The 26,197-nt window shown below is 43.1% G+C and overlaps 3 protein-coding genes across 6 annotated transcripts in view; 1 reads left to right on the top strand and 2 right to left on the bottom strand.

Annotated features, from left to right (window-relative positions):
* Positions 1-131: 131 nt before the first annotated feature.
* On the bottom strand, positions 132-1,097 carry LOC306707299 (cleavage and polyadenylation specificity factor subunit 3-like; the record flags this gene model as incomplete). Its single annotated transcript, XM_079174692.1, has 4 exons — positions 966-1,097; positions 770-833; positions 399-496; positions 132-264 (listed from the first exon to the last, which is right to left on the bottom strand). Exons 1-4 carry the CDS (start codon positions 1,034-1,036, stop codon positions 132-134), a joined length of 366 nt encoding a protein of 121 aa, XP_079030818.1. The 5' UTR covers positions 1,037-1,097.
* Positions 1,098-1,195: 98 nt separating this feature from the next.
* Positions 1,196-4,731, top strand: itgb1bp1 (integrin beta 1 binding protein 1). Of its 4 annotated transcripts, none has more exons than XM_079175155.1 (7): positions 1,430-1,496; positions 2,423-2,540; positions 2,640-2,718; positions 2,806-2,936; positions 3,028-3,120; positions 3,391-3,540; positions 3,634-4,731. In XM_079175155.1, exons 2-7 carry the CDS (start codon positions 2,469-2,471, stop codon positions 3,697-3,699), a joined length of 591 nt encoding a protein of 196 aa, XP_079031281.1. In that variant the 5' UTR covers positions 1,430-1,496; positions 2,423-2,468; the 3' UTR covers positions 3,700-4,731. The 4 variants fall into 4 exon arrangements, with proteins under 4 accessions (XP_079031279.1, XP_079031281.1, XP_079031280.1 ...); XM_079175154.1 differs by having other exon boundaries at positions 3,628-4,731; XM_079175153.1 differs by lacking the exon at positions 1,430-1,496 and adding an exon at positions 1,196-1,258 and having other exon boundaries at positions 2,640-2,936; positions 3,628-4,731.
* A 359-nt stretch (positions 4,732-5,090) lies between these two features.
* asap2a (ArfGAP with SH3 domain, ankyrin repeat and PH domain 2a) overlaps positions 5,091-26,197 on the bottom strand; it is a 46,056-nt gene continuing 24,949 nt past the window's right edge. Inside the window, exons 5-28 of the mRNA XM_079174904.1 lie at positions 24,490-24,539; positions 21,486-21,615; positions 21,003-21,088; positions 20,795-20,870; positions 20,590-20,676; positions 19,368-19,471; positions 18,890-18,959; positions 18,365-18,452; positions 17,462-17,510; positions 16,915-17,081; positions 15,588-15,721; positions 14,958-15,052; positions 14,190-14,379; positions 13,878-13,963; positions 13,571-13,686; positions 12,902-12,969; positions 12,673-12,780; positions 12,194-12,428; positions 11,211-11,366; positions 10,638-10,740; positions 10,112-10,167; positions 9,862-9,941; positions 8,795-8,914; positions 5,091-6,875 (exon numbers count right to left, since the gene is read on the bottom strand). Of these exons, the coding sequence (XP_079031030.1) occupies positions 6,801-6,875; positions 8,795-8,914; positions 9,862-9,941; positions 10,112-10,167; positions 10,638-10,740; positions 11,211-11,366; positions 12,194-12,428; positions 12,673-12,780; positions 12,902-12,969; positions 13,571-13,686; positions 13,878-13,963; positions 14,190-14,379; positions 14,958-15,052; positions 15,588-15,721; positions 16,915-17,081; positions 17,462-17,510; positions 18,365-18,452; positions 18,890-18,959; positions 19,368-19,471; positions 20,590-20,676; positions 20,795-20,870; positions 21,003-21,088; positions 21,486-21,615; positions 24,490-24,539 (2,529 nt within the window). The 3' untranslated portion in view covers positions 5,091-6,800. The remainder of the gene's footprint in view (positions 6,876-8,794; positions 8,915-9,861; positions 9,942-10,111; positions 10,168-10,637; positions 10,741-11,210; positions 11,367-12,193; positions 12,429-12,672; positions 12,781-12,901; positions 12,970-13,570; positions 13,687-13,877; positions 13,964-14,189; positions 14,380-14,957; positions 15,053-15,587; positions 15,722-16,914; positions 17,082-17,461; positions 17,511-18,364; positions 18,453-18,889; positions 18,960-19,367; positions 19,472-20,589; positions 20,677-20,794; positions 20,871-21,002; positions 21,089-21,485; positions 21,616-24,489; positions 24,540-26,197) is intronic.

Below are 26,197 nucleotides of genomic sequence, written 5' to 3'. Positions count from 1 at the left end.
CCTCCAGGTCAGTCTCGGTGTACAGCATGTCATCTGCAGAAATGTTGCTGCGATAAATCAAAGACAAAATGATGGTAGGTCCTGTATTATTATTTTTTGGAAGTCTTCCATCATGATGACAGCTGCTGCTGCTACCTGACTTTGACGTAGTCTGACAGTAGCCAGCGGTAGATGGCCTTAGTGGCGTGGGTCATGAAAGTCCTGCCTTTAAAGCTGGTCTTCTGTAGGAACCAGGGCAGAGCTCCACAGTGATCCAAGTGGAAACTGGTGAGAGGATACAGACATCATGTATTAGAATACAATCAAAGCAGAATACAAGCAGAAAATGCATTAATAAGGATACATGGGATACTTAAAAATAGACAGTTCAACACATAGAGGGAGGAGGAAAGACTCACTGGCTGATGAGCAGCAGGTCTATCTCAGCTGGGTCTATCAAGTCTATGTAGGGGAGAGCATCCATCCCCTCCAGCCCAGGGTGGATACCACAGTCCAGCTGCAAAACACAAAAATGACTTATTTCACCCAGGATAACACACTAAATATCAATACTGCTTTTCAGGGAGTCCTGTGTCCACCAACTTAACACAGGACTCAACAACATAATTAAAACATATTAAATAAAAACAACATAAGGCCTATTAGAGCCTACACAAAATCAGAACATAGAATGACATGTTTTAATAGTTATTGCTGTTCTATAATATAGATATGTGGTTGGGTTAAAAAAATACTATTTTATTTCTTAAATAAAGACAAAAATACTTACCATAATTTTCCTTCCTTTGAACTCCAGGATGATGCATGACCTCCCAACCTCCTGACCAGCGCCCCTGTAGGTAACGTTACATAAGAATATAGCGTTAAAGCGAACGTTACATTTATTTATTGCTATTATATTTGCATATTGAGGCAGCCACTCAAAACCTGTATTCATTAAAACATAAATAAAATAAATAACTCACAGGGGACGAATTAGCAGCTGGTCACTCTCCTCTGCGGGGACAATCACCTCTACTTTGCGCTTTGTCGCCATGTTTGTGTTCAATGTTGCGCGTAAATATTAAAATAGAACAAATAAATGCGGTCATACTGTGCTGCACCGCCGCTGCGCTGTTTGTTGCATGAACGTGAGAGAGGGGGGCGGAGTCATGTGACGTCAAACTTCCGGTGGTGTGCCAAAATACAGCCGACCAGCAAATTCAAAAGCGTTGACACACAAAGTTCCGCTACAGCAGTTGGACGCCTTTTTTTTGCGGTAACGAATTCAAATTACTAACATGATTAAATGTTACAAAGGACACGGTACTCCAAAAATATATTTAAATAACATTTGTGTGGTCTAAACCGTTGTACACACTCAACAATATATATTATCCAACGGGCTCTCGGCTCAATATTCAACTTTAGAGACATTTCGTAGGTGAGTCGCGTCCCCTTTAAGGGGTGTTGGGTGTAGGCTGTGAAACTCTGAGGACATCTGAGTCAAACTGAAGGTAAAACTAAATCTACCTACCTAACATCGAGACGGTTACTGTAAAAAAATAACAACAACGGGTATGTCTTGTTAAAGACAACTATCGTTAAATCTATTTAATATAATAGCGTTTGTGTTCGCCAACCACTCGTGAAAGTCTCTCCGCTTTCCAACTTCAGTGTGAAATTAAATGTGATGGTGATATTTATAGATCTTCTTTTAGCACGTAGGTTACACGTTAATGTCGTTAAATAACGAGCAAAGTCTAGCTGGATACATGATGCGTTCAGGTCTGACGTAACCTGTTGAGTCCGGCGTGTCATTTGAGTCATTAGGGGCTCTCCATTTTTTTATGGCCCCCCAACATCAGGTGTAACAGATCAATTGGTGTCAAATGTAACTGGTGATCTACATAAATACAGTCTAAAAAAAAAAGGACCAGCATTTTATTAAACACCTCTGACATTCACTCAATACTAGAGGCACCATAAAGATAGTGTGTATTGCAGTGTTATGGTATTGTGTGCTGGTGTTGTTGTTGTTTTTTCTCACCATCTGAGCATCTCAAAAGTTTCTGGATTCAGACTTTTATTTTGTAAGGCTGCATAGCTAAGTTGCTGATATGCTTAATCATATTTTGTGTGGATGATGACTGCGTTTTGTGGTTCTCAGCTCTCTCTTGCAAAAGAGATCTTGATCTTAATAGACGTTGTGAATAAATAAGTAAAGCACAACTTACTAAGACTCCTATATTGTGAGTGGCTGTGCAGTAAAAACTGAATCATGCTAAAAGGATTATAATGTAGCTGAATGTCCACTCTCATTAATCCATTATTCAGAATTCAGGCTCACACTATGTTCTACATTTAATTATTCATCCTCTCTACTGGGACGTGAGAGGGCATTGTGGTGGTGTGTTTAACGCTGCGGCCCATGATGGTTCAGGTGTGGTGAGGCTGCAGAGGGCTGGATGTGGTCGACATGGTGAAGAATGTTCCGGAAAGTCAAGAAGCGCCACAGCAGCAGCAGCTCGCAAAGCAGTGAGATCAGCACTAAAAGCAAAGTAAGCAAACAACACGTACACACACCCACGCACACGTTAAGATAGAGCTACTTTCTCCTTGTTGAGCCAACACCCTCTCGTGTCTCTGACTCCATGTAGTCTGTGGACTCCAGTTTGGGAGGGCTCTCCAGATCCAGCACGGTCGCCAGTCTCGATACAGACTCCACCAAGAGCTCAGGTCAGTCGACCGCCACACGGAAGTCGACATATTTCCCGCTGCTTCTTTTCTTGACTAACGGATTATTCGACGTGTGCCCTCGGAAAGGAAACAGCACGTCTGAAACATGTGCCGAGTTCCGGGTGAAGTACGTGGGAGCCGTCGAGAAGTTACAGTTTGACATGAGCAAGACCCTCCAGGAGCCTCTGGACCTCATCAACTATATCGATGCCGCCCAGGTAAGAAAAGCCGCGGGGACACACTTCAAGTAGGCTTCCAAGCAGTCAATATCACATCATTCATTCATGAAGATGCTGTAAACATTCACAGCAAGACGGAAAGCTGCCCTTCGTGCCCGGAGACGAAGAGAGGATTCTGGGAGTGTCGAAGTACGGAGTCAAGGTGGCCTCGCTGGACCAGTGTGTGAGTAGAAAAGTGATGTACTGTACTCCAGAATGAATGCTAATTGATCAGACTGCAGTAATGCTGGGTGTTCACCACAGCCACACAGCATGCTTATGAACTCGGCACCAATTTATAGTTTTGACAGGGTTCCGCAGAAAGCTGCTGTCTCAAATATTTCATCACTTCCCCTGAGGTTTGGAGTAAATCCACCTTGATCTGTGATGGTTATGTACTACAAATGAAGAAGGAGTGTATGCTTAAGTACTGTTAATCGTACATCCGGTCCAGGACGTGCTGCACCGCCACCCGCTGTACCTGATCGTGCGCATGCTGTGTTACGATGACGGCCTGGGTGCAGGGAAGAACCTGCTGGCTCTCAAAACCACCGACGCAGAGCAAGAGGAGTGCAGCATCTGGGTGTACCAGTGCAGCAGCTCGGTGAGTGTGAGAACGTGTCAAATGAAACAGTTTTTCCCGGGTTTGAGGTATTTTCCCCAGCATGTTATCTATCACCTGTCTCCACAGGAGCAGGCTCAGTCCATCTGCAAGGTGCTGTCGGCGTCCTTCGACTGCGCTCTGACGTCAGTCAAATCCTGAGGGAGCTGAGATCTGTGGAGAAGAGAAACGACTGCAAAAACCAGCAACAGTAGATCAGAAGATCGCCAAATATTTGCAACCATTTCCCCCTTTTCTCCAACTTTGTTTTCTCCAGGAGAGATTAACTGGAAGACAAATCCGGTGTGTTTTCCATGTGCGTTTACAGGAAAGCATGATTCACGCCTTTGTCTCCATGCTCGCTTTGTGATGAATATTGTCCCCTTCCCAGCAGGTGAGACAGAACTACTGTGAACTTGTCTGAATCATTTCCTTTGAAGTTGTTTCTTTACCTCACGTGCTCCCTCGACCTGTCACACAAAGTCAAGAGCAAAAATGGAAAGTAAAAAAGGAAACGGTAGTATTTCTTAACGCATCGGAATACAGTGCACAATGTAAATGAATCCTATTTAAAGCAAACAATGGTATGAAATGGTACATAATGTTGTGACTCCTCTCCAGCAGCTGAGTCAGTGTTAATTCATGGAGGACGTTCATCAGAAGAGAAACTACACGGTACACATATTTCTTTCTCTTCATGTGGAAACTCAGATCCTTTTTAAAGTTTAAATATCCTTTTGTGTGTTTTGTTGTTTTTCACAGTATTGGTACAATAGCAGTCACTCTTTTGACTCAAAGGTACATTATACAGAGATGCTTGAACTGTGTGAGGAGCCTCTTTTTTTTTATTCGTGGGATTTACTCATTTGACTTTTATTGCATCTTGTTTTAATTTTCTTTATAATGTACTGTTTGTTGGTACCAAATGTTTGACGTGTTTTCGGATTTGTTAACTCTTTGTTTTTATGTAGTGATTAAAATGCATTAAATCCATTCACTTGCTGAAACCACATGAATCCTATTAGGCTGTAGAAACACAAAAGACTTGTTTACAATCGTGGTACTTACCCGACTTCCCCTTGAACATAATAATAGCCCGTCCTCTCTAACACGGCCTTGTTAAGATTGTATGGAAAATATGACATTGAATAATTTGATCTTATTGCGATTAGTTGACTTATTAAAGTGTAATTTCACCTTTTACTTTTGAGTGTCTTTTAATTATCATTCGTTGCAAAATGATATTTCTTCCCCCAAACGTATCACAATATATGTCTTTACGCTGCAGCGCTCTATGAAACTTGGATGCAAACATACTGAAACACTGCCCATCAGAGGGAGCTCTCGACCCATCAGACTTTTAGTGTGAAGGATCTCACTCGTCAAATGGTGTTTTTAAATGCAGGTCCTTTTAACAAGTTGTTTTGAGATGTAACATCCCCCCAAAAAACACAATTTAGCAAAACCAGCAATAGGTAAGAGATCACAAACTCCTCAACGCTCCTAAGAAACAGACCAACGCCGAGTATCATTTCATCTTTTATTATTCCAGTTTCATTTTTCCATTTGTTTGCACAATAGAGTGAAGAGTCGATGCAGTAATCCACAGACAGTTAATGTGAATGAATTACATTTATTGTCCCAGTTGTGTGTTTTCAGCGCACACACACACACACACGCATACACACACAGGTCCAGCTGAGACTGTATCTGTAACTACTCATCACCACAGACCATTAAAAGACATTTAGTGCCCAGGTTAACTCTTCTTTTTACATATAAATATCAACAAAATCAAAACTATTTACATGAATAGATAATTAAATCTTCCGGTTTCCAGTGAGTTCATATTAAACATGATGAAGAGTGTATCAGCTACGATTCACATGCTTCTCGTCATTCACAAATCCAAGGAAGGCTCTGGTTTCAGGTTAAATGCTTAAATATCAACATTATGAACAGAGAGAAAGTTGCTTTGCAACCAAAAGGAAGTTAATGACGTTGAATGTTTGATATTTATCTCGTAACACTATTGATAAATCCATCTTTCTACATTATGGGACCCCAGAGATGTACAGATATGAGAGGCTTAAGCTGTAGGAAGGATATTTCTTTCTCTGTATAGAGTCAAAGATAATTCAGCTTATTTGCGAACAGAAAACGCCTGTCGGAGTCTGAGCGCTCTCAAAGGCAAGAGGAAGCAACACAAGTCAGAGAACCAACTCCTGCTTCTCATAACATGCTCACACTTTTTTTATTTTCTCTTACTTCAATATTTCATTCTCAGCTTATTCTGTTCAGACGAGACACTCGCAGACACTTCCTGTTCCTCTAATAAGGCAGATGACAGGCGAAGACAGCCCGAGGTGTCAGACTCAGCATAAAGGTAATTACTGGCTGCTGCCGCGCGAGTCCGTGTCAGCATTACACCCAAAACACTACGGGAAGGAGAACTGCAGTGTTGCTGTGGAATATTATCCTCTCTAATGAAGCAGTACAGGAAGTGTGTGTGCGTGGAAAAGCTGCTCCATCCCTCTACACACCCATGAGAAGGTGACTTCTCCCAGGTGTGGTGAGTCGGAGGGTATTTTTACATTATTTCTGCCCCCTTTCAATGCCAGTCTGTCTTTGAAACGGGTGACGGGGGAAGCGATCCCTCGAGGGCAACTTCTAGCATATTCCGGGGTTAATTTAGCACCATTAGAAAAACCTCCCTACAGGAGGCCTACTACAGCGCTGAAAGGTCGCACCTATAAGCAGTTAGGCATTTAAAAATGGCTCATGCACAGAGGTGGAATGTTAGCATGTTGCCTGTGTTCACATTTACATTTGTTCTAAAAGTTAAAATTCATTGCTGTAGTCTCTGCAGTACTGTCTGTACAATGCAGCTAAACAGAAAATGGAGGATGTGAATACTGTACAAATGAACCTTCATTATGTCACATGTCATCTTATGCTGTAACAAGGATAAAGACAAGCAAAGTGCATTTATTGCGAGAGGTCATAGACTACAATCATCGTTTGTAAATCTTACAGTCTTTTGTCAGAACATGAACAGCAAGCATTAAAACCACATGCAGTCCCACGAGGCCTAGCAACGAGGAGCGACTTCCAGATGTTGCAGCCGAGGTGACGACACGGCAGTGAACAAAAACAAACAAACAAACACTGGGACGACGGTGGATGTTTGCTGGCTGAAGAGAGACGGGTGAAGGAGGGACGCCGCACCCTGCGACACTTCCTGAGACCCGGAGAGGAACCTTTCAGTCAGCAATGAAGTGTACAAACGTAACAGGGAAGGCTCCCCTTCTCATCGGATCGCCTTCGATGTGGCCCAGCTGTGGAGAGGGAAGACCGAGGTGACGTCAGAGGACGATAAAAGGCAGCTCGTTGTAGTCAGGTTGGGTTTTACTCTATTGGGAGGGTGTAAGTTCACTGAAACACTCAATCATTTGACTGCTTTCAACCAAATAAGTCATCTAAAGCACATTCACGAGACTATAAACACCACTAAACACTAGGGCTGGGTTTTCTGATTGATCGCTATTGAAAGATTCAATATCGATTCTTAAAGTCACGAGGCTGATCGGCCTTTTCTCAGTGGATATGCGTGTGCACTAAATATTGTGAGTAGACTTCTAATAAATGATTCAGTTGGGATGCATATTGTGTAGAATGTCAACATAGTGAACATTCAGTTCAGGAACATATTTGATAGCTATATGTGTAATACAAATACAAAATAATTTAATATAATTTGAAATTTAAAAATAATTTAAAAAAATGTTGACTTAAAAAATGAAAATCTAACAACCACTTTTATATTTTTTCAATATACAAACAACATTAAAGTGAATCAGGAGATCAGCGCCAACAGCTCGCCTCACTAAACACCAACTAATGGAGCACATAGCGGACTATGAGAGGCTAAAACACAATTAACATTTAATACGACATTCCCACTTTATATTACCTCAGCCGATAAAGAAGACAGAACTTATTATGTCCATTAAAGTCATTTTAAACGTCTCCTATACCTGAAAACAAAAAGCTAGGGCTTGTTTCTGCTCCAACAATGTATATACAAGGCTACAAGTGAAACACAACAAGCCATTGAGGAAATAAAGACAGAAGAACAAGCAATCTGTTCAAACAGTCTAAAGTAAAAACCTACGGTGGCCCAAAGGTGTCTAACGAATGCAAAAGCCACAATGCAAAAGCCGGAAGTGAGAAACTATGGATGGTAACAAATAAACGGGCAGACTATTATTGACTATATCACTGCAATATGCATGTCGGTTCGATTCCAAATTGATTCCGACTTGCGCTGACGTCAAGCACACGTGGGCGATGATAACCTCACGAGATCTAGACAGCAGCAGTTTTTAGAGTCAGGCGCCGCAGCTGCTCTCCACCGACTGAAAGACCAAGTGCATGATGGGAAACGCCTAGCTGTCTCTTTGATACTCTCGAGACACCACGTTTGTAGAAAATCTAAATGTTTTGTGTGCGATTGTAATATTTAACGCTGAATTGCAGGCTGCTAGTCTCATGTTGTACAATGAATGTTTATTCCGTTAATATGTGGATGATAATATTAATAAAGGTATTTATATAGCACTCATCAAAACGAGCAATTACAAAGTGCTATACGAGGGGAAAAAAGAACAAAGGGTAGAATACAATGCTAGATACACACACACACACACACGTCAGCATATGTTTAACATCACATCACATCGCTGCTTTTGCATTCATTCGACGCTTCTCAGCCACCACACGAATCTTCCTTCTGTTATTGTTTTTGACTTCTCTAATGAAATATCTTTATATTCAGAAATTAAAAATGAAAACGTTGTAGTTGTGATAACGCTGCTGATTGCAGGACAGAGAGGCAGCACGGCAGCGATCCCGGGGGACTTTAGGGTCCAGGCAGGGAGAAAGTGACTAAATACGGTCATATCTGCAGAGGTGGCTCAGAGGAAAACAAGTTGCAGCTGGTCGATGTTCACACAAGGGGCTCCAGAGAGGAAGCAGCAGCAGGCGGAAAAAGAGGAGGAGGAGGAGGGGGGGGGTATCGTATCAGCCTGAATGAGGTCATGGCTTTTTTGCTTTCGCCACCATGGTTACCGAGTGCACTGATATTCACATGCTGAACTGGACTGGGAGCGCTTTGTGCTTTAATCTGAGAAATATCCAAAATGGAAGAAAAAAAACACCACGAGACATTCAGATCTGCAGCGTGCGAGATACTGACCCACCACTCCTGGTCCTCCTCTCCATCCACCACGATCACCTCGCCCTCAGAGAAGGTCAGCTCGTCTGGGTTGTCGGCGACACAGTTGTAGATGGCTTTCACTCGCTTCGGCCTCTGCTTCTGCGAGACGGAAGCAAAAGCGCACAGACAGGTTTGATCAAGTTTGTCCAGAAGAGGAAATGTGGTGGTGCCACATTCTGCCTCCGTCTTTGTTTCTCTGTCTTCTTTGTTTTTCTTACACTATTGGAATGTTTTTTTTAATCATCATTACTGTGAACTAAGGCCAAGTTACACAAAGAGGATGATGAGAATGTTCTTTTACAAACTGAGGGTGTAATGACGGAGGTTGTTGTATGCTGTATAGGTTGTAAAGCCTCGAAGAGGCAAATTCATGATTTGGAACTATAAAGTCTTAAATGGCGAAAAACATTTTGTCTTCTGTAAATAAAGTGAATTCTTTGTCATCATTACTCAACACAATGAGGATAACCACACCAATATTTCGGAGAGCTGCGGTAACGCTACATTCTAAATATATTTTGGGCTATACACAAATAATTGACATGACCTTTATTGTTTGTTTCTACCGTTATATTTGTGTATTTTTAACTGCTTCTGTGTAGTTTTTGGACCTCTGACCGAAGGAATTTATTTCTCTGCAAAACAAAGATTTAAATTTGACAAAAGGACTAAAAATAGCAGGAAGTAGAAGATATAAGACCTTTAAATACAGCGATTCATCCAGTGATAACGTGTAATTGTTGCAGCACAGGGTCTGAGACAGGCTATAATCCTATGATTCTCCATTGATTGACAAACTGGAAGTCTAGAATACTAGAAACAAAAAGAAATGCATCGGTTAGTTGTAATTGCCGGCTAGAAGGCTGTAAATATTCTTCTACCTTATGACACCGAGACAATAGGTCGGCCTACAGGGTACTGAGGGGTATTGCACAACGCTAATAGCTACATAAACCATGACTTAGGAGTCAGCAGCCAGTGAATGAATAAGCGTTTTCTAATCGACACTATCTGGATGATGATGAGTGGAAGAATGAGGGACTCACTGGGTAGATTCTCCTCTGCGAGGGGCCTGGAGGCAGAGACTGACCTATGGAGTTCTGGGGGCATCCTGGCACTTCTTTAGCTGGAACAGGAAGAGGAAATTACATCACAACGACAACAAAAACTTTCCACGCTTCCACAGAACAAACAGGACCCGACAGATAGTAGAACAATGTGAATGTAGACGTCTGTACACTGGACAGACAAGAGATTTACCAGAATCGGTACTTTGTCTCTCATCTGTGCACTCACCCGGTCTTTCAATAGATACCGTTCGATTTAGAGGCCGGTTGAAGCTTTTATCATTGCTGTAAAACAAAAGAAGGAAAGGCACTCTCATCAACGGTAAGTAAAAGTCACATAAAGTTATATAAAGAAACGCACACGTAACAGAAAACTGTCCAGCTCTCCGAGAGACAGCTTTGTTACAGATGTATTGCAGCACGATAAACCCTGTGGGAGACAAAAAGACAAAAGGGGCGACTGCGGAGGAGAGTTATCGCTCGCCTGGCTCGATGCAGAGCGCAGCCTGGAAGCTAATGAAGCGGCTAAACAGCAGCCATGTAGGCTCGTTCCTCTTGTGATAAAAACAACACCACATTACAAGACAAGCATTCAACAGCAAGATACACAACCCCGGGGTAGAGCAGGCTCTTGTGTAGTGAATTATATAATTCTATTGTTTTCCTGTGTTGCTGATAAAGCCGCCAAAATGCCACCTTAAAAACAATTGAATTAGCTGTGTGAAAACACATTTGTATTCCCCTTTTGTTCTTACCCCGCAGGAGATTTAGGTGGCACTGCTCTGGAGCCCAGTGGTCCCTGGCTCGACTTGGACTGCATGCTCATGGACTCCATCTTGGCCACAGGAGGCCCCAGACCTGGGACACACAGGAACACACCTGGATTGCCATAACTTTGCAAACTGAACACATCACTGGACATTTGGATACAGACATCACACTGGGTTTTAGTGATGCGTATTTCTTTGCTAAATGATGAATCACAATAAAGAGATGAATGGATTAAAGTAGAATTATCAACAATGACTTAAGCCCCGGTCTTGAAGCCGCTAGTCGCCTCCGTTTTGTTTCATTATTATTATTATTTTAGTTTGTTTGATTTTAATTTGTGCAAATAAACAAAATCAAACGAATTTAAAGCGTATGCCCCGCAGTGATTGTAAGATTTGGGACAAATAAAACATTTAAATGCCTCCTTACTGTGACATATTAAGTAAACACCGACCTATGACTACTCTTCATCGAAATCATTATATTACACTAATATGTCTTCACTGCAGCAGTGGTCCAGTTTGGGAGGGAGGAATGGGAGTGTTGGGGGTCCATACCTCCAGCTGAAGTGAGTCTCAAGGGGGGGACAGGAGGGTGCATGTTGGGGGGGTCTGAGGACGACCTCTGTCGGCCAACCAGGTCTAAAGAAGAACCGGGCTTCCAGCTGCTTGACGCTGAAGACTGACTGATCCCCCCGAGGCCGGATAACTGGACTGAGACAGACAGACGGAGAAAGAGAGGGGTTATTAAGATATATATATATATAAATATATGTGTGAGTGAGTGAGTGAGAGAGAGACAGAGAGCACTGCACTTTGCCAGCACAAGCGTCCACTTTAAAAGTCAAGTCGTTTCCATTTGAGTGTAATTGAGAGCGACAGTTAAGGGGGGGGGGGAATGTGCAGAGTGCAGCAAGGTGGACAACACGGCTGGTTGTTTCTCCTCCGCACCGCTGGCAGCACTCCAGACGGCCACTATACTGTTATTAAAGACCGACTGTGGCGAGTGTGTCACAATAGGTTGGTTAGCCTGTAGAGGTATGATGAAGTTGCATATGCACGGTCTAACATCTGAGAAGATTTTATCTATTTATTTTCATTGAGTAACCTTTTTCCTAACACTGAATGAAGTATCCCAAAACACTTATTTCCAACATAAAAATAAATCCTGCCTTTTAGATTTGAGATCCTTTGGATGGATGAGTCTAACTTCACATAGTAAAGAGACTCAGAGTGTCTCTGGGTACCCAGAGCAGCTGTAGTGATGAAAAAAGGTCACTTAGACCTGCATAGTAATTAACATAAAGGCTTCAGGGACCAGTGATGCAGGGCAAAATGAGAAATGATGCAGCAAATTAGGATTTTCCTCTCATTCATATTTTTTGATAAATATCACTTCCCCGAATCAGGTAAAGAGGTCAGATTCAGGTCAGAAAGACATACAATGACGATGCGATATACTCGATTATGCTTTCAAATGCTACCATCTACATTTGCCTTCCATTCTTCCAAGCGCTGACGTCGACTGTATCCGAGCTTACCCAGGTTCCTCGGAGGCAGGGGCGGAGCAGAGGTGGTGGCAGACTGAGGCGGGTTGGCGTTGAGGATGGTGCCGTAGGTCTCGTTGTTGACCAGGCTGGGCATGTAGGCGCGCTGCTTGTCCTTGGCGAGGCCGATGGCGTCGCGGCCCGCAGAGCCCAGACCGCTCTGCAGGTGAGAGTTACTGCTCGGCGTGTAACAGCTGACCGGACGCTCGTCTCTGCGATGAGGGCTGGGCTGGAGGGGCAGCATAATGAGAGAGTTAAACATGGTCAGACATGGCCAACTTCCCCGTCAAGACTGAATGATTGATGTGCACGGTACTTTAAAAAGAACAAACACACAAAGTACTTCTTCAGGTAGCAAGTGAATGTAGCATTACAAACACTTTTCTTTAGAATGTGTATTTCTATTTACTTTATTATTCTTGTTTTTTCTCGTTTAACCGTGTAGCACTCTGCATACGAAAGTGTCTTCTCACCTTCTCATCCAGATCTTCATCACTTTCATCCAAGTCTTCATGCTGCAGGCACCATTCATATTCAACATGGACGTGGGCGTTGAATTTCCCCGCCAGCGCTTGGTTCAACTATACACAAACAAAACAAATCCAGACGCATGTAAACACACAGGACCGACCGCTCTTAACTAGGTTTCAGGAAGCGATATTGCTTGCGGGCATAAGCCACGTTTGTACGAGGCGAGCTCACCAGCTCTTCACACTGTAGGTGTTTGAGCCTCCGGGCGATATCCAGCGGTGTCTCCCCGGCCTCATTAGCTGGAGAGCAAAACAACAGAAACATACAATGATTACTGTATCCACTGTATGAGCACAAACACACAGCCCATTTTCTATCCTCCCATGTCACTGAGCAATGTGTAATTAGACTGTTTCCCACACTCAACAACTCTCTGGTTTCTCTGTGTCCTCCTCCTCTCTGTATCTATTATCAGGCTGTTTAGTTGATGTCACAGCGGAGTAGAAAGATTAGTGTTGTGAGAAAGAGTTGCCATGGTCTTTTGGCAGAGCCGGCAGCCTCTGGGAACTGAATCTGAAAGGCTTGAACCAAGGGGTGTGTATGTGTGAGGTAGAAAGAGAGAGAGAGAGAGAGAGTGAGAGAATGCGGCAGTGAGAGAAAACATTTGCGTGAGACAGTGGCGGTTGAACAAGTATGCAGATCAACTACTAAGTGACAGTAATATGATCCTACAGCGATGTAAAAATGACTTTACACACAAACTTGTGATGAATCTCCGAATAGATGGTGCAAACAAATCCAGGTGTGGGAAATAAAAGAAAGACAGAGAAAAGACAAAAGGAAAAGAGTGGGACAGTGAACGCATCACAGCCGCTCCCGTTCGCTGGTGCGTTGCCTCACCGATCTCTATCGAGGCCTTCCCCCGCAGCAGCAGTTTCAGACACTCGCTGTTGTCGGTCAGGCAGCAGTAGTGCAGCGCTGAGCTGCCTTTGGCCGTCTGCTTGTCCAAATTCAAACTGCAGAGGGACCCAGACAGAGAGCTTTAAACCCCAACTACAAGTGTTAAGAGACGCCATCTTTTTATGGTGTTTTAAACGGTTGCCACAGTCGGACGGGATGATCAAAACCCCCCTTCCAACACATTGCATACTGTAAGTAACAAATAATAATAAGTGAGGGGGCAAATGTATTGCCTGGCTTTGTGTACCTGTTCTGAGTGAGGAAGTCGACGATGTGAAGTGACGTTCTATCCACCAGCCTGACTGCGAGATGAAGGGCCGTCTCCCCTTGTTCCTGGAATAAAAATTTAAAAAAAACATTTGCACCATTTTTGTTTATATTCCCCTGGGAATGAGAGGTGTTTGTGGACAATCAAGCGAAAGAGCAAGAAGAATGCAATAAATCCGTATGTGATTAAGAAGTCAAAGTCGATGGTAGAAAAGCAACTGGGTTAAAGTTTCAAGTCACTATTTGAAGGACAGACTCAACATCACACAGGCTGAATATTTTGGGTACTGACGTGTCCGTTGGCCAGCGGTATGGGCTCCATGAGGTCGACTCCCTCGGCGTAGACCTGGATGAGGGAGAAGATGTCCCGGGCCTTCACTGCGTCGCACAACGTGTGGAGCCGCGACGTCGCGTCGGGACATTTCTTCCGAGCGAAACGTTTCTCCGTGTATTTGGCTGTGATGAAGTCTTTCCTCGCCTGCCTGGTTAAAAAACATGTGAAGAGGCAGCTGCTCAGTTACAGCTGCATCACTTACGCTCTTTATGTGAATGAGCGTGATTGGGGACGCACCAATCAGAAGCCACTGATCATAATTAGTCAATAAACGCACTGAATTAGATTTCTGTGATTACCATTTTTCCTGATTACCATTTCAGTGCTTGAAAGAGTTTCATAATTAGATTTTAATTGCAAGGAAAAGCCGTCACACAAGTCACAAAAAGCATGAAACAAAAGTACCACACTGATAGAAGCTGAACATTTTGACGGAAGCAACAATAAGCAACACTCTTCTATTCGACGCTAGATTACAGCACTATAATATGTTATACTATATTAATACATTTCACCTTACATTATATCTAATATGCAACACCGCTATTAGTCATTTACTATATTATATTTCTATATTAATACAGACAAACACTCAGTATCATTACTTCATCATATGATATAATAATCAGGAGAGAAGAGAGAGAGCGCTAGAGTCCAGGGAGACTCGTATGGGGGGGGAGAGAGGAAGGGAGATCGGTATGAGGGAGAGATGGATGGGTGACTTACATGTCACTGCCTGGGTTGGGTTTCACCACATTTTCAGCACTTAAACAAGCCTCCATGATTTCATTAAAGCCTGCATTCCCCACATTCTTGGCCAGCTGTGGAGCACACACACACACACACACGGACATAGAAACACACATATTGACACAAGTTACACTCGACATTTTCTGCACCACATGCTTTACGGTAAAAGTCGTCATCTTCGCGTCATCGACTCACACCTCAGGACTCAGTACTGTGTGTGTGTGTGTGTGTGGAGCGTTATTATATGCACAACGCCCATCTGATTGTGGTCAACACGACTTGGCGACTTAACTCCCAGGGAAGCAATCGTGACTGGAAGCATTTAATCCCGCCTGGCCCACAGGCGGTAAATCTCTACACCAAACCGTGATTAGAAAAGCCATAAAAAAAATCTCAGCTATTCTGTGTGGAGACTTCCAGAGGTCTTGGAGGAGAGAGGAGAGGAGAATGAAGCCTGGAGCGATGCTACTCTCCTTCCTTCCTGTCTCGACTATCTGACCCTCTTGTCCTCAGTTCCTTACCTCCTCATTCTTCCCTCAATCTTTCTACTGAATAATCTGTGCAATCAAAACGTGACGTGATTCAGAGAGACGAACAGTGATTTACCAAGAGCTCTGAGGTGCTGAGTACGTCCAGAGTGAGGGACTGGATCCTGGAGTAGTGGACTCCAAGCTCCCTGTGGATCCCTGAACATTCAATACAGGTGAGGATGCCCAGGTTGGTGGACAGCCACGTCGGGTCTGAGAAAGACAAAAAGGAAAATCGTCAAGAGAATGGAGGGATGACGAGGTAAACCACACATGTGGGGAAATACGGGTGACACACTGTCCTTGGGAAAAAAACCCCACTAAAGCTGAAGTTATTTCTGCAGCACGTGAGCAAACTCTGATGTGTCCTTGTGGAAAGCTGTGTGCTCTGGAAATGTAATAGCTGCCTGAAGGGCTTTTTACTATCTCACAGCACACAAAGTCAGAGGCACGTGACCAAGCTGGACTGTAACAAAGTCTGGCCTCGATACTCGTTCTATGTGTGGATATACTGTGTGTGGAGGCCGTACGTGTAAAAGCATATACGTGTCTGCTGGAGGAAATTTCATGGAATTTGAGAAAAGTTATTGGGGGGGGGCTCCATGTATTTGAGGAAAAACTGATTTCAGAATATCTCCAGAAAGAGGATCCAGCTTTTTCATTCCGGTCGAGTAGCTCATAACTATGCATCACTGCCAACACTCCCAGAGCATAACGTACATTTCAGTCTGTACCCATCTTCCAGGCAGAAGTCTGTTCATTTCTTCCAGTCTGGAAATATGCTTCAAATATGATGTAAAGTGTACATATGGTTTATTTTCTTACAAAGTAAGGAAGTCAAAACTAAAGTTGAAGGATTAGCCGTGATTTTAAAGTCAATAACTCTTTTTTATCACTCTTTTCCCGGGATTTCGAGCCGTGAATGAAAATTGCTTTTAACCTCAGAACCGTGGATAATTACTGGTAGACTTTTCATGATCATTGTCGGGAGATTTACATGATCGATTACGTTACTGCGGTTGTAAAATGTGCACAGCACCGCTCTCAATTTAGAAAAGCACATATTGTTCCAGCTGCTGCCGGATGGCTCCAGATACATCAGTAACTCAAAAGGACAGAATCCTCACCACAGACCGATGTGGGCAACAAAAAGACCATCTATAATGACATCATTGCAAAACCTCCGATTACAGCGACGCATATTTTGGCAGTAGAGTTATCATAATTACTGCGTCTTGAGGTTGGAATATAGCAACTAGTCCTAATGAGGTTTGTGAGTTCATCTTTAGTAAGTGAATACAAAGGCTCACATTATGCTTAAAATCCTGGGTAAAACAATCATTCAAAGATCATAAAATTAGTTTTGACACTGTGCCGTCAATCATTTGTCTCTCTTTGCCACTCACTGGGTGCTCCGCAGTCGCAGCACACGTCGTTTCCCGTCATCCTCTTGACCTCTCCCAGGATTGCCTTGGTCAACTCCTGCACGATGTTGTTCTCGCCGACATGCTGGTCCCCTTTGAAGGCCTGATTCAACGCCTCCTCCTTACTGTTCTGTAGCACCGAGATCCAGCTGGAGGCGGGAGGAGAGGAGAGGAGACCGGAGGGGCGTACAGGACAAGTGAATGAAAATTAGAATAATGACAGAGGAAGACGAGGAAGTATAGAGGCAGGAGGAGGTGAGGGTAGGATCAGAGGAGGGAGGAGATGAGAGCAGCCGAAGCAGAAAGAAAAGGAGGAGGGTGTTTAAAAAGGGGAGAGAAGACGGGAGTAAAAGGCCGCTAATAGTCAGGAGGTGGAAGGTAAAGACAAGGCCAAGCGTCTGACTGGGTGTGAGGTAGGAAGTGAGCGGAAAGTGGCCGAGGCGGTAAACAGGAAACACTCAGGCACAGGACTGAACACACACACACACACACACACACGCACAAAGGGAAGGAAGGAACAGGCACTTACATCTGACAGTCCTGGTCGTCCTCGGCCTGAAAATGATACGTTCTGTCGTCTGAAATTTAAAAAAAGAAATGGATGACACAACGGAAGAGAGAAGTGGGAGAGGAAAGAGGAGAGAACATGAATGAAAGAGCAGCGGAGACGGGAGAAAGCTCAGAGCGACTCCCTGCAGAGGGCATTAAAGTATCAGGTCAAACTGAGGGAAAACAACTAAAAACTCTCATTTCTGTCTCCAGGTGTGAATCACTCAATGATGACCAGGGAGAACCTTTTTACACCAGCAACTGAAATCATGATGTGTCCCTCTCCCAGGACAGACAAACACAATCGATGCTTTGTGGACAGAATAAGCAACATAATACAATTATAAGAGACAATCCATCTGACAATGCGATTCAGTGTGTTTCAGCGTAACAAATGCCGTTACTTAACTTAATTTATTTGACAGAAATTTACTATTTAGGGAAAAACAAAAACTATATACATTATTTGACATCAATATCAATTCATTTGCAGATATTTTTCTTGATTAATGTCAATAGTGAAAAATGTAACACTGAAAGCAAAGTAGTTGTAGATTCATTTTATGTCAGTTGACAAAAGCTTTTTGTTCACCGTTTGCTGGTAAATGCTAGATTGAGATGTGCTGGATGCGTTAATATACATCTATAAGAGTCGGCTTATCTTTGGGTTGCTGCTTCTTTCTAAATAGAAAACCATTTGAAATCCACAATGCTGCACAACAGATCTTTCAACTGCTGCTGTCTGGATGAATGGAGCTAATTAAAATGAGGCATTGGAGCGCAACATATTCAGATGAGCGAGAGAGAAAACAGTGAGCACAGACAAAAAGGTAAGGAAAGTGACATATCAGACAAGAGTGCAAAGACAGAGGGCTGAACTTACGGGATATGAGGTCAAAGCTTCTCTTCTCTTCAGGATTGTGTTTCACCTGGCAGGTGAGCAGGTTGAGTTTAGCTGGCGGCCGGTTCGCCTGACGGACAGAGAGAGAGAGAGATGAAGAACAGAGAGAGGACGGAGAGGAATGACAACAATATCAATGAGCGAGAGTGTTGTGTTTAACCATATCTGACTGCTGCTGCTGCTGCAGCCAAATGAAACATGTGATAAGCGGCTACGTGTAAGATGAGCTGCGTCAGTAAGAGGAGTCGTCCGGGCCCGGAGGCTAAATCTTTATATGGGAGCTAACAGGGTTCAGGTTAAAAGAGGCTCAGCTGAGGCAGCGATGTGAGGAGAATGTTAACTTGTGAATATATTCATGTTTAATGGGTGAAGATAATGACCGACTGTGTGGGACAAAATGAAGCATGTCTGGGAGAACGTGTACATGCATCCTAAGGGTGCATTTAAAAAAAGAAAGAAGAACAAACGCATAGTTTGCGTGACTAAAAGACGTTGTTGTTTTCTTACCGTGCCGTGTGAGATGGTGAGGTATCCGTTCTTCGCTGTGCACTTTCTCTTCTGCCACACTTTCCTCAAGCTAGGACACACAGAAGACAGTTCATTTGTAAGTCAAATAGACGGTGAACTCTGAACTCAAAGAGCAGACACTCATGATCAAATATTTAGTGTGATCACGTTATAATACAGAACACATGCATTAGTTATGACACACAGGCTGAGCAGCGTAATCATATCTACAATAAGCCAAAAACACCAGCTTCTCTGACGAGTTGCTTTTCTGTGTTTTATATCACTGTAAACTGAAAATCTTTTATATAAAGATAATTAATCAATTAAATGAGAACGTAATAAGCTGGTTAAATCATAATAACAATAATTGTACATTTGCAAATCGGTTCAAATCTTCGTTTTGCCTTCTTATATGAAAAAGGTGGTATTATGGTAATATTTATTAACATTTTGAAGCTATTGCACTAGTACTCACCCGTCACTTTTCTTGAAAAGGTACCCGCTGCGCTCCGTGCCGTGCTCCTTGTTGCCCCGTGGTTGGTGCAGGCTGTAGGTGGTGCTTTGCCGCACCTGCGACTCCTGGAAAAACACACACACAAAGAAACAGAGACAAGACATCAGAGCCTTTAAACAAAAACAAAAAAAATAAAAAAAAGCAGGCACTGCATGTGGGATTTGCAAATTCAAATTGCAGTCAAGTGGGAGCCACTGAAGCGTTAAATGGCTCAGATTCATGCTCTGCTCCCGAGTCTCCTGCTCCTCTGAGAATTTGGAAGCAAGTATGAACAACAAAAGAAGATTGCTGCGGTGAGCGTGAATGGTTTTGTACACATGGGGATAAGAAAATAAGAGGAGCTTTTACACCTCTGAATCAGAAGCTGCCATGTTATTCTCATATGCAACTCTGAAAGGATCAAAAGATGAATCACATTTAGATTAAATACCATTTAACAGATTTAACCTTAACTTGATTTTTCTTTAGATATTCCGGTTTGACTGTCGTGTAAAAACAACCGCCAAAAAAGGACCAAACAAAGGCCAGATTTTTGTATGAGTGATGTCATTTCCTGTCTGGAAACACTACGGGAAACAGAGAGGACGACTTCTGAAGGCAGGCGTTGCCGGGACTTTAGTGACTTTTTTTGGTGTGTGCTGTTATCAGCAGACAAACACACACAGCCAACAGGATGATCGTGAAGGAGCATGAACGCAGCTCCGGCTTTTCTCATTGAAAAGTCATTTAAAATAAAAAAAATAAAAAAGCGCAACTAAAAATAATCAAAGCACTGAAACAATCCAATGACATATTTGCACAAAAAAAAAAAATATATGCTGCTGTAAAAGAACATTAAAAAAACCAACAATGAATCCAGCACTACAACTGAAGCAACGCCTCAATGAACACAGGATGCAAACAACCACACGTCTCTCCAAGGAATCCACTTACTCTCCTGGACTTGTTTCACAAAAGAAGGCGGCAGCGAAGGAAAGAAGAAAACAATCATCAGGTGAGACCAGGCGCTGCTGTAGCCTGCAGCGTGTTTAATGGCTCGCTAAGGACCAGGGTCAACTATAAATCACGTCCACTCATTGGGAGGTGGTGAGAAAATGGATAATAGCAATGCATGTATGATCCAAAGACAAATATATATATAGATGTATAGGAACTAGGAAGATGAAAATGTGATATTTCTCACCTCTTTCTGCTCCACCTGCAGCGCCGTCTTGAGGACGTCTCGTAACTGAGTCAGCTGCTTCCTCTCCTCATCCTGCACCTGCTTTATCTGTCACAGAGGAAAGATGGAGACAACAGGAGAGAAGAAACACACGATGATGTTTATACGATGCAAAAGTCACCGTCAAGAGAAGGAAAGAAGATACCGGAGCAGCTGGTTCTCTCACCGTGTGCAGATCAGTGGCCAGTTTCTCTATGGAGGGTTTCAGGTTGTCCACAGCTTTCAGACCATCCTGAAAGAAACTGAACAGGAAGCACGTCAACTTAACAAAAGAGCCTTATATTGTATAAACAGACACTTTCCAGGTCGAATAACAACATTGCATAATAACAAATCAAAAAGGCAAAACACAGTTCTCGATTTGCTTGTCTTACTTGCACTGAGCGTGGAAGTACTTGATGAGGTTCTGCAGCAGGTCCACCCCTTTCTTGATTTTGATCTCATTGACTTTGAGGAGATACTGTAAACATATTGAAAACAGATTTAGTCAGACGGGGTAAGGCCAGGATCAGTCAGAGGAAAAAACAAACTCAGACTCCATCTCAAGCATATACATCTCTTTCACCTCATATCCAGACGCTTCAAAGCAAAAGTCTTCTTCTTTCAAGTAAAGCTTCATTTAAGTAAAACATCAAAGAGGTCCAGACCGCACAAACACACCAAATGTAATCTGGAATATACGACCTTTACCTAAGTTTGACAGATATTTGCAGAAACTAGACGCAATCTCTGAAAGTAGGGGTTCCATTTTTAACATTTGACAATGCACATTTTATTAAAGATTCATTATGAATTACTTCTTAAGCTAATGCATTTAAACAAACCGCGGTGACATTGTCAGTCATTGGTCGACTAACCTCACACATCTGCAGCTGGAAGAACCTCCTCTCCTTCTCCATCTCCTCAGCGATTTCTGCCCCACTGATATCCGTCCTGATCATCCCGTGCTGCCTCGCGTGCTCCTTCTTCTCCTTCTCTATCTTGGTGCTGGTAGGAAGTGACATCACAGGGGTCAAAGGGTGTCGGGTGTGGTGTGGTGTAAAAAATCAGCCCTATTGCTATCCTGCAGATAAAGGGGTGGCATTGCTGGGTGATCTGGCTGCCTGAGAAGTCTCTGGTTTCTAATGGTTAAAGGTTAGAGATGGTTGACTTTGATGTGTCTGTTCAGGTTTATCTAAGCCCTCCAGGTAGTAAGCAGTCTTTAATATTCACAATGAAGACTTGTTATATGTTCATTTAAGTTCAGTTGTCAGGCGAGGTAACCTCTTCCCTTCCAAACAACAGAGCTAAAGAAGCCCTGACAGCAAACAGTCGTCATCTATTTTAGAGTTTAGCCTTTCCAGATGTATAATGCACTGAAATAAACACTACATTTGCACATCTGGCTACTGATTCCACTGCAACAGTTGTGGAGAAAATGTTCCGTGTTGCTTGGACCTCTTAAATGAGAATCGTCAAGCGAGGGGTTAAACTACACTCAGCTCATCAGAGCTTTTGGAAGGAGTCCAAAAAACACTTGTTTCTCACTGATGAGGGCAATTTGGCCCGCATCATAAAACAGGCAAAGATTAGAAAGCCGTCTTTATTCACTGAGTTACTGTCTGTCATAATTATTTCTATGCATAGTTGGGTCATTTTAAAGTGGAGGTAATATGTAGAGATAATTATGGTTAAGTGTGGGTTTAGGGTTTAAAAGGGAAGCCACGAGCAAACAGTATGAGTAGTTAAAAATGTTGATCACCGTTTCATGCAACAGGTTACCTGACAGTCAGTATTTAGGGCTGATTTTTCTCAAAGACCACAAACTCTCCATTCAATATCTCTAAACAGGCAACATACACAACGGAGGGGCGGCACCAGACCATGCAACAGGGCATTCTTTTCCGTATATGCTGTTTTTCTGACAGCATATCTCCTACAAAAAGGATGCAGCAGCTTGTTCCCTATCGGAGAGACGGGACGAGGCCGTCGCTGTCCGCAAGCCACTCGAGAGCCGCTCAAGCCTGGTTCATGTGCATCACGACAGACGTCACTCCCTCACGTTCAACTGTGCTACCTGTTTGACCTGCAGCTAGGCTTTAAAAAGAGGGAAAAATCTAAGTGGTGGAGCTGCATGAGCCATCTTCTAAAACATATTGTTGTAATATAAAACTATCAACTCGTCATAAAGAAATAGGCTACTAAAGAAGGACTTTTTGGGGAAATACCCGTTATTGTATGTATGACACAAACAAGATATAGCATGTTATTAAGTGAGCTTATTCTGTGCTGATAGGCTAGCTGTTGTATATTTCAGTCTGTGTGCTAAGCTATGCTAACTGTCGCCTGGCTGTAGCTTCATATTCGACCAAAACTTCGGCCAGAAAGCGAAGAAGTGTTTTCCGAATTGTCAAACAATTCCTCGAGTATTCCTTCTCAACTGCTCCCTTTATATCACGATTCATGATGTTGCACCACTTTAAAAAGAAAAATTACTCTTCTGTATTATTGCTGTTGCACAATATCTCGTGTCAATGCGCCATTTGGCATGTGCACAAAGGCTGTGTGCTGTGTGGTGTTGTGAACGAATGCCAACTTTGAGGTTTGTTTGTTTAACGATATCTACAGTGAGTCATTGTGGGAAAAGACAGTTGTCAGTTTCTTTTCTCTTTATGCTTTTCCAAAGTCTTAAGACACGGTTGGAAAGCCAGAGACAAATGGAGCAAGTTCCGACAGCCGTTAGTTTCGGTTGTATATTTGCCATTTTGCCAGAGCGTAAAAGCCAAATTTCATGTCATTCACTGCGGGCCTTTGTCAGCAGCGCATGAATCTTCAGCCCTGACAGCGTTACAACATCATCAGAGCTGCGACTAATAGAGAGGCATGTGTTCGCCAGGCTTTTTGGCAGCCAGCCAAACTGACAAGTTGTTCAACAGATGATCGCGCTAAAAATCCAGTCACTTTCAGTTCTGTCAGTTCAGGAAGTAATTCACCCATTAGGAAATTAAGACAGAAGAATCTGGAGTTTTTGAAGACACATTCTGCATCCAAACTTAGGGACGATTCGTCTGATTTTAGTAATTAAAAACACTCTTCCTGAATCAACAACACCCAACCTACTGAATTCAAACGTGGGTTGTCATATGCAAAGAGCTTGCAAACCAAATTAGGGAATCAGAAAGCAATGCTGTGTTGAGACAAAATAGATTATCTTTTTGTGTCCGAGCATATAAAAACAGCAGACAGCAGAGAGATCGGAGAAGACCAGAGGATCGTTGATGAGGAAGAGCGGCAAGATACAATAGGGTGTTTGGGTGGTTTTCCCCAATCAGGCAGAAAACTGGACTCTATTGATGTCTTCTGTTCTCCATCAATAGAGTCAAATCATAAGAATAAGTTGGGTCGTTCAAAAACAGTCACATAGCATCCGGCTGAACCCTCGATGTCAGCACAAAGCCAGTACTGTCTGACCAAACCGGGTTGGAGAGAAGATGTATTACCCTTTCAGTAAAGAATGTCCTTTGCAGCTTGTAAAATATATGAAAGTGCTATAAGATGTCATGTGTTCATTGCATGCACAATCACGAGGGTTTGACAGTGGAAATGGTGTCTGAGTGTGGAGGTGGAGGGGCGATGGTTATTCACACTATCGAGCATGTGTTAACAGATCATCACAGGGAGGAAGTTAGAGGGGCAGAGCGGTTAGTCGAGACAAGACATACTGCACATCTCATTTTAACATACGAACTGACAAGTTAAGACGATAGTTTGATCTGCTGAAATGAATCCAAACAAATGACGACTGGGTTCTGTTGCTTCAACCAACAAACTGGTTCTATTTATGGAAAATAAATTAGAAAGTAGACACATTAGGTTTCTTACGCTTTTGTTTCGTAGTCCTTCCAGGCTTTGTCGAAAGGCTTTTTCAGATCCTGTGGAAAAACAAACAGAAAGCTTAAATTAATCAACAGAAAATTACTCAACAGCATTTTTTGATATTACAGAAAGCTCTCATGTGGTGAGAGTTTTTTGTCAACTGCTGTTTGCAGAGTAAAGAATGAACTTTCAATCTCAACGTTTGATGTTTGATTCATTGTTTCAATTAAAGGAAAAAAACATAATTTTACATCATCGCAAAGTGAAAACCTTTGGCGTTTTAAGGTGTCGCTTTGTGCTCTAGGATCTTGTCATTGTTTTTTACATTTCAAATACATTTAGGACTAACACCATCATAAGGCAACCAGGAATCACAAAGATCACTCTCACTGCTTACCAACCGTCACATGTTCAGAAAAAAACACTTTTCTTTTTCAACCGCTAACGAGCAAAGCTATATGCGTGTGTGTGTGCGTGTGCGTGTTTGCAGGTGTGTGTTTCAACACGATGTGACTCAGTAAGCTGAATCATCCTCCTCACACATGCAAAGCAGCCCACAGCTGTCTCAGCAGGGAGCTGGGCGATGGTAACTGTGGAGGGTTTTTCTGAAGGCAGGAGCGCGGTGAAATTGTTTCTTGGCATTTGTCGCGTGCGATCCCTCTGGTCACATCGACAACAGGCAACGCTGATGTCTCATCATCACGGTTGCGCCTTCAACAGCTGCTTGAGCAACCGCGCTTGATTAAACAACGTCCCTAACACTGTGGCGCTGATTAAACAGGGATTGTGACAAACAAAAGGAGAGATTACTGGGTGCAATTGGCCGTGTCACTCCCTAGAAAATACAATTCCACCAAATTAATTGTTGCCTGAAACCAGAGCGCCAAGAAAATCTGCACAACAGCGTGCAACAATAACAACGACTAATCGAGAGAATTATATTACATTTAACTCAAATTTTCTCTTTCCAAAAACTACAGTAAGCACCTGCTGCAAGCACGCATTTTGCTGTTGGGCTGGACAGACAGCTTATGGCTTTAGTGCATTGTTAAAACTCCAGGGACGACTGTGCTCCCGCGGTTGACCTCCGCTTCAACAGCAGAGGCTCAACCCGTTAGCCCGCATGATCACGGTCTGGTTCACTGCGCCAAGCCAAGGACCACTCGGCCATTCAGTCAACCAGCTCAAGGGCAGAAAACCACCAGAGGAAAGAGAGCAGAAAAGACAAAAAAAGAAGAAAAAAAAGCTGAACACCAAAGTGAAAGAACAAGCCAGTGACGAAAAAAAAGCCAAAGCAAATGAGGAAGCCACTAAAAGAATGTACTGTAGGTCAAGAGAGAGCCAGAGAGAGAAAAGAGAGGGTGAGCGGAAGGAAATGTCAGAGCCAGAGAGAGGAGAAAATGGTAACAATGGCTAAAAATACCAGAATCAGGCAACGCTGGGCCGGGAATGGCTGAGCAGAATAGGCCAAGGCACGGGGCAAATAACTCCCAGAGAGACACAAGCGAGCTCTCAGCGTCCTCATTCTGGCTGGCTGAATCCAGAGGACGGCGGAGGAATGTCATGCCCTTGACAGGGGCCTCCATTGGCAAATGTATCACCTCTTCCTACCTACGACCACACGTGTCCAGGAATAGCACTTCCTGTTACACATTCCGCACACCTTTTTCCACTGCAGAAAATGAATGGACTTAACCTGGTCAGCAGCACCGAA

Source organism: Pholis gunnellus (genome assembly GCF_910591455.1).
Source record: "Pholis gunnellus genome assembly, chromosome: 15".
Lineage (NCBI taxonomy): Eukaryota > Metazoa > Chordata > Actinopteri > Perciformes > Pholidae > Pholis > Pholis gunnellus.
This window is presented reverse-complemented; position numbering and strand designations above follow the sequence as displayed.